This window comes from Mesoplodon mirus, assembly GCF_964341445.2.
Source record: "Mesoplodon mirus genome assembly, chromosome: 3".
Classification (NCBI taxonomy): Eukaryota; Metazoa; Chordata; class Mammalia; order Artiodactyla; family Ziphiidae; genus Mesoplodon; species Mesoplodon mirus.
In genome coordinates, this window is record NC_138978.1 from 181,618,688 (window position 1) to 181,633,837 (window position 15,150).

The following is a 15,150-nucleotide window of genomic DNA, read 5'->3' on the forward strand; positions in this document are numbered from 1 at the left end:
GAATTTTTCCATAGAGCTTTCAGAGGGAGCAGAGCCTGGCCAACACCTTGATTTCAGACTTCTTGCCTCCAGAACTGTGAGAGAATAAGTTTCTGTTGTTTTAAGCCACCAAATTTATGGTAATTTGTGACAGGAGCCCTAGAAAATTAATATACCAGATCTAATTAGCCTTAGTCTTTGTGTGGGCAAAGAAAGGTTTTCATAGTACCTGGTCCTTGGATCCATATTTATAGAAAGGCAGAAAGACAACTCAAGACTGGAGGACCCCTAAAATTGTTCATACATCAACTATCCTATATCAGTGATATAAGGGTTACAAACAGAGTGCGAGTGTCTGATTCACAGTCAGCATCTAGTCCCAAGGTTGATTTCATCCTTCCACAAAACTAACACTGCTGATAACTATCTTTATTGTCCTAAAATAACATCACTCTCTGTTGACTGCCTTGATTTGCTTAAACAAGTAGAGCAACTTCAAAGCAAAAGATGAAAAAGTGCCAAACTCCATTTTAAACTGCGTGGCAAAATAAAATATAAATAAAATATAATTTTAGCTTTTTGTTTCTGTTGAAAGCACAAAATGAGAGAACTGTCAGCAAAGGTTACTTCTGGCTGCTTTTCAGAAAATACATATTTATGATACCAACATAAACAGTACTCACCCGCATCTGTTCCCTCTTCAAGAACAGCTTTGTTTTGCAGTTCAGGACCTGCAGCATCTGTGAAAACTCCATCTTCATTCACTAAACAATCCTACAAAGAGTCATTTTGAACAATTAAAATAAAGTATCAAGACATTTCATCTTATGACAATATGTAGCAAAGCAGTATACTATACAAAACATCTCATTATAGTCTAGTCTTTCACTACACTGAAAATTTGGGTACTTCTTATTCAGTCAATGAGAATTTGTGAATTTACACATTTAAATCACCAAAGGCAAAATGTATTATTAAAACATACACCTAAAGTTTAATTACAAAAGTAACAAAATATACTAAAAACCTCTGTTAATTTACAGATCTATGGCAGTGTACATACATTGTGACGACTTTGAGACCTGCCTTTAGCTAAATGGAAAAACTTGCTAAGTAACTGACGAGTGTAAAATAAATTTAGAGAAGACTGTTTAACCTGAAAAAAATTTAAAAACGGATCTTTTCAACTATTTAGTAAAACCCACTTGCCATTTTTCAGGGATTGAAAGTAATTTGTCTATGTGACTTAATACCTGGAAAAAAAAATGCCCCCATTTACTATGCATTCTTCAATTCTAACTCTGTGACAATTTTGTGCTAATTCTGGGAAATCATTCTCAATTAGTATGAGTTAATGAGGCTTTGGAGGCTTATTGCACAGAAGCATTTCACAACTTAACTATGATGACAAAAGTTATTGTTTATTATCAAAAGTAAAGATGTTAGTTAGGGTTTATTGCTTTAATTCTAAAAAAACAATAATTTAAAAGGAAAAAAGAGGAGCAGTACCATGGACAAGTTGTGTTGAGAAGCTACACTGTAATCTTCCATACCATGAGCTGGGGCTGTGTGAACCAACCCTGTTCCTTTTGTCATGGTCACATGATTGGCAGGTAAAAGAGGAGACACCCTCTCAGAAATGAAAGGATGAGCACAAGTACCATTTTCCAAGTCAACACCTGTGGGGAAAGAAAGCCACAATTAAGAATTATTTTATATAGCAATTCTTCTACCTCTTTAAGATTAGCAATAGACATCAGGTGAAAAGAGCAGAATCTGGGATAAGACTGGGCTCAAATTCTGGCTTTCCCTTTTACTTGTTCTGTGACCTTCAGGAATCTATAAAGTGTGAACAATTATGGTTCCTACCTCAGAGGTCTGCTGTGAACATAAACTGGGTTAATGCATGTTAAGCATTTTGGGTTCTTATCACAATATTTGCCACATTGTAAATGCTTTAAAATATTAGCAATTATTATAACAAATAATCAAATGAATTTCTCTAATTTACGTGCAGTTATGTACGTTTTAGAATAGAGGACAAAAAATTCTAGATCAACAGTCAATGACTAGTAAGTTCTAATACTATCTCTGCGGGAACTCGTAGCTTCTCATAATGTTACCCTAAAAAGGTAAGAAATGATAAATAATACCCACAGTTACTGGGCACCCACATGTACTAGACTCAACATAAATTCTTACCTCATCTCCATAATACTACAAAGCAGCTAACATTATCCCCAATTTACAAATCAGAAAACAAGAAAATATAGGCCAGGAATGAGAAGTATATTCCTCTGAGACACGGTGGCTAAAAATGGCAATCAATTAATTTTTCACTAAGTAATAATTTGAAACAATAATGCAGTCTAGAAAAATGACCTTTAAATTTAACCTTAATACTTTCAAAAACCCTTTGAGAATGCCACTCAACTTCTGTAACAACATCTAACATGTCAAGGAAGTCTATTAATACCTTTTGCACGTAAAAAAGAGGTGGGCTGTGGTTAATAATACTGTGCTGTATATTTGAAAGTTACTAAGGGATTAGATCTTAAAAGTTCTCATCACAACAAAAAAAATTTGCAACTATGTGCGATGATGGATGTTAACTAGACTTATTATGGTGATCTTTTCACAATATATACAAATATGAATCATTATTTTGAATGCCTGAAACTAATATAATGTTATATATCAATTACATATCAATTTTTTTTTTAAAAGAAGTGAGAGAGGGGTATGGAGTAAAGAATTTACTGGAGCCTCTAAGTTACCTAATGCACCAACAAGGTCCAAATGGTATTAAATATTAAACATTCTGGAGCTTCTTTCATGCCTTTGACATTAAAAACCTTTTGATTTTTGTTAAGTTTGTTTAAACCTCTAACTGGCTTATATCTAAGCCAGTGCATTTTGAGGCCTTCCTTACTTTGCTAGGCAATCTTTCCATTTTTCAGTATCTATTCTTGTGATTTTTTTTTCTTTTGTAAGAAACTCAGATATATCATCCCTAAGGATCAAAGGCAATTTTAAACTTCCCTAGATTTCCATAGGTATATTTCTTTTTTTTTTAACATCTTTATTGGAGTATAATTGCTTTACAATGGTGTGTTAGTTTCTGCTTTATAACAAAGTGAATCAGTTATACATATACATATGTTCCCATATCTCTTCCCTCTTGCGTCTCCCTCCCTCCCACCCTTCCTATCCCACCCCTCTAGGTGGTCACAAAGCACTGAGCTGATCTCCCTGTGCTATTCGGCTGCTGCCCACTAGCTATCTATTTTACGTTTGGTAGTGTATATATGTCCATGTCAGTCTCTCACTTTGTCACAGCTTACCCTTTCCCCTCCCCATATCCTCAAGTCCATTCTCTAGTAGGTCTGTGCCTTTATTCCCGTCTTGCCCCTAGGTTCTTCATGACCTTTTTTTTTTTCTTAGATTCCATATATATGTGTTAGCATATGGTATTTGTTTTTCTCTTTCTGACTTGCTTCATTCTGTATGACAGACTCTAGGTCCATCCACCTCACTACAAATAACTCAATTTCGTTTCTTTTTATGGCTGAGTAATATTCCATTGTATATATGTGCCACGTCTTCTTTATCCATTCATCTGTTGATGGACACTTAGGTTGCTTCCATGTCCTGGCTATTGTAAATAGAGCTGCAATGAACATTGTGGTACATGACTCTTTTTGAATTATGGTTTTCTCAGGGTATATGCCTAGTAGTGGGATTCCTGGGTCGTATAGTAGTTCTATTTTTAGTTTTTTAAGGAACCTCCATACTGTTCTCCATAGTGGCTGTATCAATTTACATTCCCACCAACAGTGCAAGGGGGTTCCCTTTTCTCCACACCCTCTCCAACATTTATTGTTTGTAGATTTTTTTGATGATGGCCATTCTGACTGGTGTGAGATGATATCTCACTGTAGTTTTGATTTGCATTTCTCTAATGATTAATGATGCTGAGCATTCTTTCATCCATAGTTATATTTCAAAATCAGCCACTACTTCAGAAGTCCCAAATTATAGCTTACTAAGGATCCTTTTGATAGAAATGCTATCTTGGGAATAACTTTCAAAATTTATTCAATTTCCTTATTAAAATCATGTACCCCAAAATAAATATATTTATTTCCTTCCTTGCTCCTTTGATCAAATCAGATAAAAATAATTTTCAGTAATTTAATTTTGAATAAAATTTTAGAGGGAAATTTGTACATTGTATGTTGTACAAAGGGCATCTGTCTAATTTTCCACTGGATGTTTGCCAAAAATGTTTTTTTAAACTATTGTGCCTTTGTCGATGTTCACATTTTCTATACTCTTATCATGTTCAATGCATATTCTCCTACAGTTTAATCAATGTAAAATATATTCTAGAAAGGTAGAGGCTGTATTTGTTTTGATTCACAATGAGCAATCTTCAGCAAGGTACTGAACTCAGATCAACCCAATATTTTGATGACTTTGATGGTCAGAACACCTGTAAATCCTTACCTGAAAATGTTGAAATAACCTCAAATGTTGTTTCCAAAGTAGAAGCAACAGATGTTACTTTATCTGCAGCTAAAACGTAGAAGTCTCCAGATTTGGAACACTTCACGACAGCATACCTAAAATAAAATTTTAGGAGTAAATTACTAATAATGAAAAAAGAAAAACCACAGATAACATTTTAAATGTTTTACATCATTTTAGAAAAACTAACTTTAAGATCAAAAAAGTACAATTTTCAAGGGACTTCATTCCTTACATTTCTGTTTTCTTTTCCAAAAAAGGTAGAAATAAGGTCTTAAGTAGAATCCTCTAAAGCTTAATAAAATCTATATGAACTAAAGCTTATAATCTTTAATCTATATGTACTAAAGCTTAACAAAATCTATATGAACTAAGTTATAATTCACTAATTTTAAAAGGATAATAAGGATTAAATAAGATCAAAATAATGCTAAAAATGGAATGGATCCTATTGGTGGATAAAACAAAAATTGCAATATACCTACTTTGATTCTGGCATATAACAAACAGCCTGATTGGCTGGAATTGTCCAAGGCTGGGTGGTCCAGACTAAGAAACTAACAGGAGATGAACCATCTGTGAAAATAAAATTTCAAATATGCTAGCAAATCAAATGTTATAATTCCATAACTTTAATAAAGCAACAGATACATCTTACCTATAAGAGATGCCAACTTAGGAGAAGGTTTCAAGAGAGGAAATTTTACATATACTGAGCAACTGACATGCTCTGGATTATATTCAAGTTCTGCTTCAGCCAATGCAGTCCTAAGGTTTAAAAATATTAAACATAAATATTTGGAACCCTCACAAAATTCTCCCCTTTAATACCAAAAAGACATAAATACCTTGATGAGGGAGACCAAAACACAGGTTTATAAGATCGATAAATCAAGCCCTATTAAAGACAAAGAAAAATGAAAGCTGGAATTCTGTAACACATATTTTAACATACTCAAAGAAAAAAAAAACTTTTATTACCTTATCATACATTTCGTAGAAAATTCTCAACTGTCTGGCTTCATATCTTCCATCAAATGTATAGTAGCAATTATTCCAATCTGCCATTATTCCCCAACGAATAAATGCCGATTTCTGTTTCTCAATTGCTGCTTTGGCGAATGATCTAGCTAAAAACAACAAAGAAACAAAAAGCTTTTGAAAACAAATTAATTCAAATTCTTAAACATGGTTTAGCATGTATCTCTCTAAATGCAGGTATTGTACACAATTTAGACTATAAAAATTTTTAATAGGAAAATTATCTGAAAGTTAAAGTGTTCAGAAGATACCTACAACAAATTCTAAAATTAACTAAAATTTCAAAAGTTAAAATTTTGTTACCGTCTCCTCTATTATTGAGAGATCATAAAATGGCCTTACTTTTAGAAAAAATAAACTGGAAAAGTCATTCTTCATATTTCTTACTTTAAGAAAAGGTCAGAGAATAATTCTTATTTCATTATATATACACATACACAAAATTAATCAGTACAACCAATAATACGCTTTCATAAGGAAGTATGAAATCTTCACAATCATATCCAATTATAAAATAGTTTAGGGACTTCCCTGGTGGCACAGTGGTTAAGAATTCCCCTGCCAAAGCAGGGGACACGGGTTCGAGCCCTGTTCCAGGAAGATCCCACATGCCATGGAGCAACAAAGCCTGTGTGCCACAACTACTGAGCCTGTGCTCTAGAGCCCGCAAGACACAACTACTGAGCCCGAGAGCCACAACTAGTGAAGCCCATGTGCCTAGAGCCCGTGCCCTGCAACAAGAGAAGCTGCCACAATAAGAAGCCCATGCACCACAATGAAGAGTAGCCCCCCTCACCGCAACTAGAGAAAGCCCACACACAGCAGCAAAGACGCAAAGCAGCCAAAAATAAATAAATAAATAAACACTGAGGAGCCCTTTAAAAAAAAAACAAAACAGTTTAATATATAAGAACAGAAGGGGGACTGCCCTGGTGGCGTAATGGTTAAGAATCCGTCTGCCAATGCAGGGGACACGGGTTCGATCCCTGGTCCAGGAAGACCCCACATGCCGCAGAGCACCTAAGCCCGTGCGCCACAACCACTGAGCCTGCACTCTAGAGCCCATGAGCCACAACTACTGAAGCCTGTGCACCTAGAACCCGTGCTCCACAACAAGAGAAGCCACCACAATGAGAAACCCACGCACCACAACGAAGAGAAGGCCTGGCTCACCGCAACTAGAGAAAGCTTGCGTGTAGCAACGAAGACCCAACGCAGCCAAAAAAATTAATTAATTAAAAAAAAAAAAAGAAAAAGGATAGAAGAGTCCTCCCTGACACATTCTCTGGAAGGAAAGGATCAAAAAAAGACCTTTAAAAATTTTTTTTAATTTAAAATTTACTTTTGGTTTAGCACCTAAAATAGGTCATGTCCTAGCCAAGAAAGTAAATAAAAACATTGACCAAAATCATAATTTCAACAAAATGTGAAGACTAAAGAACTGAAAAATGTACTTGGATGTGTTCACAAATCTTTCCTTCATTTCTGAACATAAGTTCTCATAAAAGTCAATTACACAAAATCTTAATTTTCTTTGACACAAAGTGGTTTCCGACAGATCTCATTATAAGCGAAAAACAATAGCAAAAACCAGAAAACAACAGGTGTCTTTGATAAAGCCCTGACTTTTCCAAGGAAGCAGTGTTTACAAATACCATTTTAAAACAGAAATAGAGGTTATTTACCTTTCTCTCTAATTTCCATAGCTGAAAGATTCTGAGCTTTTCCACCAAGTTCTGATAATACTTTTGTTTCAATGGGTAACCCATGACAATCCCAGCCTGGCACAAAATGTATTTTGGAACCTCTCATCATATGGTATCGGTTGGCTATATCTTTCAAAATCTGCAAAGATAAAACGATAATCATCATTCACACATAAAGCATGTGGCCGACAATTTATATTCTCTTCTTAATATCATTTTAAAACACTAAGAAAACTTAATTTTAATAAGATTTATATAGAATTACCTATTAAATCTACCAACTCCCTCAAGTTCTACATAAACACAAGAGTAACAAATACCTGATTTTTAAAATGCCATTAACTCCCCCAGAAGGCAGTTGAATTATAAAAGATTCTAAAGTGAAAAACATTACATCCACATTTACTAATTTGTTTGTAAAGTTGGAGTATACAAATATGCAAACCATACTACCTTTTTAAGAAATAATTTGAGGGCTTCCCTGGTGGCGCAGTGGTTAAGAATCCGCCTGCCAATGCAGGGGACACGGGTTCGAGCCCTGGTCTGGGAAGATCCCACATGCTGCAGAGCAACTAAGCCTGTGTGCCACAACTACTGAAGCCCACGCGCCTAGAGCCCGTGCTCTACAACGAGAAGCCACCGCAATGAGAAGCCCGCACACCACAATGCAGAGTAGCCCCCACTCGCCACAACTAGTGAAAGCCCACGCGCAGCAACAAAGACCCAATGCAGCCATAAATAAATAAATAATTATTTATTTTTAAAAAGAAATAATTTGAACTTTCTAAATATCAGAGTACAAATTACAAATTTGCTTTACTCTTATGAAAAAATTATTAATGTGAATAATCCAATAATATGTATATTTAGTTAATATTATACAATCAATGAAGAATTTATAATGCACTCAGAGTATGAAATATCATGGTTAACTTTTTTTTTTTTTTTTTTTGGCTGCACCTCACGCAGCATGTGGAACTTCCCTGATCAGGATCAGACCTGAACCCCCTGCAGTGGAAGCACAGAATCTTAACCACTGGACCACCAGGGAAGTCCATGGTTAACTTTGTTATTACTAAAACCCTAAGTAAAACAATAGACCTCTTCACTTAGTATAGTTCTAGAACTGTTTCTCAGCTCATTTTAGATAGCAGGGGGCAGCAGAGTCTTTTACAAAATATATTACCACTAAAAAATGGGGGCTCAGGGACTTCCCTGATGGTCCAGTGGTTAGGACTTCACCATCCATTGCAGGGCATGCAGGTTTGATCCGTGGTCTGGGAGCTAAGATCCCACATGCCTCGTGGCCAAAAAACCGAAACATAAAACAGAAGCAATATTATAACAAATTCAATAAAGACTTTAAAATTGGTCCACATCAAAAGAAAAAAATCTTAAAAAAAATAAAAATAAAAATAAAACATGGGGGCTCAAAGACAAAAAGGACAGATTTGGCTCCAAGCTTAACTCCTTCTTCCCAAAACTGAATAGTGCAGTAGTCCAGAAAAGTATTTCTTCCTTTCCATGTCTCTCAAAAGCAGAAAAGATAATACACAGTCTTCCCACCTACCCCTTCTTCCATGTAAAAGCCTTTCAAACTTCTTACCAAAGGGCAGGGGGGCCTTGTGATCTGGGTGGTAGTCATACTGCATAAACATTCATCTACTGATATATACTTAAGATCTGTACACTTTATGTTAAGAATATTACTTAAATCAATCAATATAAATAACATCCTTCCCACTTATCCCTATTCAAAGTTATTTTATGTATTTAATTTTCTGTCTCTTTGTGAGAAAATATAAACTCTCTGAAACCAGAGATTCCATCTGTCTTCTTCATCCATAAACTCCAAGCATTTAGAATGGTATCTGGAACTATTGTAAAGTATTTATTGAATAAAGGAATGCATGCATATATGTTCTAGACTGTGATGTCTTATACAGTAGTCACTAGCCACCAGCAGCTAATGAGCATCAAAATTGGCTAGTCTAAATTGAGATGTACTGTAAATATAAAATATATACCAGATTTCTAATACTTAATACCCCAAAAAAGAATGTGAAATATTTCCAACAAAACTTACAATGGCTATATGTTAAAATGATGGCTCAGATATGTTGAGTTAAACATAATATTAAGATTAATTTCATCTATTTCTTTTGAAATATTTTTATGTGGCTACTAAAAAAATTTAACTTACCTATGTGGCTCACATTTGTAGCTTGCAACATTTCTACTTTACAGTGCTGCTATCCATCATGTTAACAGAAAGGCATCACTTAAGCTACTTTTAATTATTTAATTAAAATTTTAATTTAATCATGAGCTAATAATTAACAATGTCCCTAATAAGGAAAGACAGAAGCCTTTATTAGAAGCCTCAGTAAAAGAAACAGCAGGGATGCAACAGGAATATTTTCCTAATTGCTCAGGATCAAACATTACCCTCCTCCTCTCCAAATAAGTTCCTCCATACCTTTAAGAGCCATTTGTCTCTTTTGGTCACGACAGTCCTCTCTGCCCTCATTTCTCCTTTTGTTTTTCATTTTCCTATCACAATACTCATGTACTCCTTTGTTTAACAGACAAATATTTGAATGCCTGCCATGTGCCAAGCACTGTCCTAGGAACCTAGAGTATGGCAGTAAACAGGAGAAACAAGGTCCTTCTTCAGATGGAGGAAGATGGAAGATAAACATACTCACTCACTATGAAGTTAAAAGCATGGTAAAGGGTTTGAAAGAGGCATGTGGGTGGTGGTGGTGGTCGCACTATTTTACAGGGACATCAGTAAACCTGAAGAGATGACATCTGAAGAGATATGAAGGAAATGAGGAAGGGAGCCATCTGAACATCTGGGATGTATCCCAAGCAGAGAAAAACAAGCAAAACTATACATGGCACTGTCTGAGGAAGGACAAGAACTGTTCCTCCTCTAGTTCCAAAGTGCCCATGGTCTTGGACAGAGCCTCCAAACAGGCACAGAAGAGACAGTTGTGTGGGGTGCCTCAGTTTTTCAGAGAATTACTCCTCAATCCTTAAGCCACGTGGAGCCTACCGCCCTCCATTCCAACTCTAAGGGTGAACACATGACCCACTGCAGCCGTCAACATATTTTATCCCTAAGTCCAAATTAATTACTTTGGGGATAGACTTGTGACCCAAAACAGGCCAAGTAGATTCAATTACAGGACTTGTGTAAGAACTGTTAGAAAAGAAAGGATGGAAGCATGTAAGCCTGAAAATGTTGGGAAATGAGGGGCGGGGGTAAGGGTGAGGGTACAGACATCAAAAGGGGGAAGGGCTGCCTAAGAGTGAAAGAGAGAGAAACCAACCCCTAATATTGTCTGAGTCCCTGGGTGCAGCCATGCAAGGAGCTAAAACTACCATTAAAACGGTCAATAAATTCCCTTTTTTGATTAATCCAGATAGAGCTGGCTTTTCTATTCCTAGGAACCAAAAGGATCTGGAACAGTAGAGTTTTGCTTTGGACTTTTATTATAACATACAGTCTCATTGAGTGTATTAAAAACAAGAGACGAGGCTATTTTTCTCAAATTAATTTAAAGTGTCTTCACTTAACATATGCAGCAGAAAGTTCCAGAAGAAGAATGGAAAAGTCAGCCTTAAATAATTTAAAATAGAAGAAATGACTTAACAGCAACAACTTTAAAGCAAAGATAATACCTATTAAAGCTTCTGTGTGGTAAATAACAATATATTAGACTAAAGATTAGTCCAGACACCTGTTTTGTCTTATTGATCTGAACCACAACCAGATAATACTGCAGGATATTCCTATCGGATAGAGCAATTCAGTCCTCAGTCTTCCTCTGAATTTTCTTGACTATTTAAACTCATTTACTTTCCAGATTTACTTTATAGCCATTAAGAACATTTAAAAATTTTTTCTGTGACACCCTTCCTTTGCCAGAGAGGTATCAGTGAAAACTAGCTGAAACAGAAAGTTTTAAATAAGATGCCAAATCTCACAATACAGAAAATGCCAAGGTTTCAACAAAAATTCACTCATACCCAAAACCAGGAAGATCTGAAACTGAATAAAAGAAGACAGTCACTAGATAACCAAGACTGAGAGGAGAGAAATGTTAGAATAACCTGAAAATGACTTTAAAGCAACCATGATAAAAATGCTTAAATGACCAACTGTGAACACACTTGAAAAATATGAAAAAAGAGAAAGCCTCAGCAAAGAGTCAGTAGATATCCAAGAAAAAGTAAATGGAAAATGTTTCTTCTTATATTTGATAGCTCAATTTTATCGAGCTATCAAATGCAAATTTTAAGAGAAAAGTGCAATAAGTGAAATAAAAAGTTCTGCAGATGGGCCCAACTACAGAATGGAGGGGAAAAGGGGAAGAACCACTAACCTTGAAGTCAGAACAATAAACAACCCAATCTAAAAAGAAGAGAGAAAAAGGACAAAAAAAAAAAATATATCACAGAGCTGTGGGACTATAACAAAGATCTAACTCTGGTGCCACCGCTGCCCTGAAAGGAGACTTTTTCAGAGCTAATAAAAGTACACAAAGGGCTTCCCTGGTGGCGCAGTGGTTGAGAGTCCGCCTGCCGATGCAGGGGACACGGGTTCGTGCCCCGGTCTGGGAAGATCCCACATGCGGCGGAGTGGCTGGGCCCGTGAGCCATGGCCACTGAGCCTGCGTGTCCAGAGCCTGTGCTCCGCAACGGGAGAGGCCACAACAGTGAGAGGCCCAAGTACCGCAAAAAAAGAAAAAAAAAAAAAAGTACACAAAAAAATAATGGCTGAAAACTCCCCAAACTGCCATGAGACATAAACCTATAAATTCAAGAAGCTTAACAAAATCCAGAGGAAAAATCCAAAGAAATCCATGTCAAGACACATAATCATTAAACTTTTGAAAATAAAAATGTCTTGAAAGCAGCTGGAGAAAAATGACACGTTGCTTATTAGGGGAAAAATAATTTTAAAGACAGCAAAGTTTTCATTAAAAAACATGGAGGCCAGAAAGAAGTGGAACAATATTTTTCAAGTGCTAAGAAAAAACTATCAATCCAGAATGCTATATACACTGAAAGTATACTTCAAGAATGGAAAGAAATCAAGACACTATCAGATGAAGGAAAACTAAAAGGATATGTGACCAGCAGACCTACCCTAAGGAATGGCTAAAGAAAACTGTCTAAACAGAAAAAAAACAATAAAGCAGAGATGAAGGAAGAAAAAGTATGGTAAACAAAAATATGGGTAAATATAATAAACGTTCCATTTCCTCAAGTCATCTAAATTATGTTTCACAATTGAAAAGATAACTGTCAAACACTGTCTTATATGGACCAAAATACATGCAGAGGAAATATGTAAACCAAGCTAAAAGCAAGGGAAGGAAAAAAGATATAAAGGGACAACATGCTTCTAAATAATCCATGGATTAAAGAACTCTCAAAGGAAATTTAAAAAATAAGATGAGATGCATAAAAATGGAAATTCAACATGATAAAATTTGTGGGACACAAGCTATAGGAGTGATGACACAAATTTATAGCAATAAGATACATACATTAGAAAAGAATAAAAGTCTGATCAATAATATAAAGTCTTATCTCAAGAACTAGAAAAAGAAAAACAAATGAGCCCAATGCAGGCAGAAGCAAGGAAACAATAAAAAAAAAAAACAGAAATTGATGAAATTAAGAACAGAAAAATAAAAGAAAAATCAGTGCAACAGAATTTGACTTCAGGCATGACAGTGTAAAAAAGCTACACGGATGGGATTGCCAGGAAAACTGGTGAAAATAATTTAAAACCCTAATCATTTAAGGCTTCTGGAGGGACTTCCCTGGTGGCGCAGTAGTTAAGAATCCCCCTGCCAATGCAGGGGACACAGGTTCAAGCCCTGGTCCACGAAGATCCCACATGTCACAGAGCAACAAAGCCCGTGCGCCACAACTACTGAGCCTGTGCTCTACAGCTGGTGAGCCACAACTACCGAGCCCGCGTGCCACAACTACTGAAGCCCACGCACCTGCTGCCTGTGCTCTGCAACAAGAAAAGCCACCGCAACGAGAAGCCCGTGCACCCCAACGAAGAGTAGCCCCCACTCGCTGTAACCAAGACCCAACCAAGCCATAAATAAGTAAATAAATAAATGTATATTTAAAAATAAATAAAGCTTCTGGAAATGGTCCTAAGGGCATACAGCAAAGGAAGAAATATCTAAACAAGAAAAATGCCATGAAAGTTTGGCAAGAAAAAAGAGAACCAAGACCACTCCCTCCCTCCAGCCTGCCAGATCCGTGAGGCCGACTCCACTCCAGACCGTGCAGCCAAGGACACAGGGCTCCATGGGGAGAGCAGGGGGTCGGCATTTATGATCCTGTTCCACCTACCTGTTGCTACAGCTACAAGGTCGAGATTCTCTACTTCTAAGACCCCACTCATGGAACAGAAACTTTAACGTGTGTGAGAGTCTGCTGGGAATACTGGAGCTCTAATCACCCTTGTTTGGGCTCATGAAATGGTGGTTCCACACCAGGAAAGGCAGTTCAAGAAGATCTCAGGCTACTGACCCTCCCCATGGGTGCTCAGCTCCAAAAGTCGGGGTGTCTCTCACACAGAAGTGTAGTTTCCCCCACTCCCAGTTCCAGAGCCCTACCTGGCAGGTTCTGCCTGGGGAAAGGAGAAGCGGGCAGTAAAACAAATAGCTCTTACTCTCCTCCCAGCAACAGAGCAAGGAGACGTTCAGGCCTAAGAGGGCTCTGAACAAGAGTAGAGCCTGTGGGGAAAGGTAATTGGGAAAAGGTTCATAGATTCAAGATGACAGAGCTAAACTCTAGGCCAGCTCATTTGCAGAAGAAAAGACGGCTGGGAGGAGTCCTCCTGGGACCAGAACAAGAATCAAAGACTGACCTCAGGAACCAATACTTCAAAGGACCCCAAATTTGATTGAATTAGTCTACAGAACAGTTTATGCCCAAGGGCACTGCTGAAAACAACAGAGCCAAGAGCTGGAAAATTTCAGAACAAAATAGATGGGTGTTGGCAGGGAAAGAGGATGGGAGCCCTGCCCAAAGCACTATCCTCTCAGGGTGACTGAGCATACCCAAAGCTGCTCCACCCTGGGAAACAACATCAGAGGCTTAACACTAGAGAAAAACAAGAGGAGGTGGGACCAGACCTCATGAAAATAATCCTGCCGGTCACCAAACATATAAACAAGCAAATTACAATGAAAAGCCAGGGCAGGAAGCAGGCGGTGGCAGAAAGACCAATATACAGACTTATATTACTAGAATGCCTGATTTCCAAGAACAAAAAAAGTTACAAGACATACAAAGAAATACAAAAGTATGGCATATAAACTGAAAAAAAAGCAGGCAACATCAACTACCTATGAGAGCAACCAAATGTCAGGTTAACAGAAAAAGAATTCAAGACTGCCATGATGAACATGTGTAAAGGGGAATTCCCTGGCAGTTCAGTGGTTAGGACTTGGTACTTTCACTGCTGTGGGCCTGGCTTCCATCCCTGGTTGGGGAACTAAGATCCCACAGGCCACATGGCGTGGCCAAAACAAAAAAAAATGCGTAAAGTACTTAAAAGGAAACCAGGATTAAAGAGATAAAGGGAGAGATGATAATGATAATAATGTCATATCAACAGAAAATACCAATAAAGAGACAGAAATTGTTATTTTTGTTAAAAAGACCAAAAGGGGAATTCCGGAGTTGAAAATAATAGCTGAAACAAAAAATTCCCTAGAGGGGCTCAACAGTATATATGAACTGGCAGAAGAAATAACTAGTGAATGTGAATATAGAGCAATAGAGATTACATAAAACAAAGAAAAAACAGAAAAAAGAACAGAAAAAGATGATCAGAGACTCACAG

General features: G+C 36.9%; 1 protein-coding gene across 1 annotated transcript in view; it reads right to left on the reverse strand.

Annotated features, from left to right (window-relative positions):
* IARS2 (isoleucyl-tRNA synthetase 2, mitochondrial) overlaps positions 1-15,150 on the reverse strand; it is a 79,102-nt gene that overhangs the window by 33,283 nt on the left and 30,669 nt on the right. Inside the window, exons 3-10 of the mRNA XM_082612081.1 lie at positions 7,236-7,395; positions 5,491-5,639; positions 5,358-5,407; positions 5,168-5,277; positions 4,995-5,085; positions 4,489-4,604; positions 1,489-1,658; positions 663-753 (exon numbers count right to left, since the gene is read on the reverse strand). Coding sequence (XP_082468207.1) covers positions 663-753; positions 1,489-1,658; positions 4,489-4,604; positions 4,995-5,085; positions 5,168-5,277; positions 5,358-5,407; positions 5,491-5,639; positions 7,236-7,395 — 937 coding nt within the window. The remainder of the gene's footprint in view (positions 1-662; positions 754-1,488; positions 1,659-4,488; positions 4,605-4,994; positions 5,086-5,167; positions 5,278-5,357; positions 5,408-5,490; positions 5,640-7,235; positions 7,396-15,150) is intronic.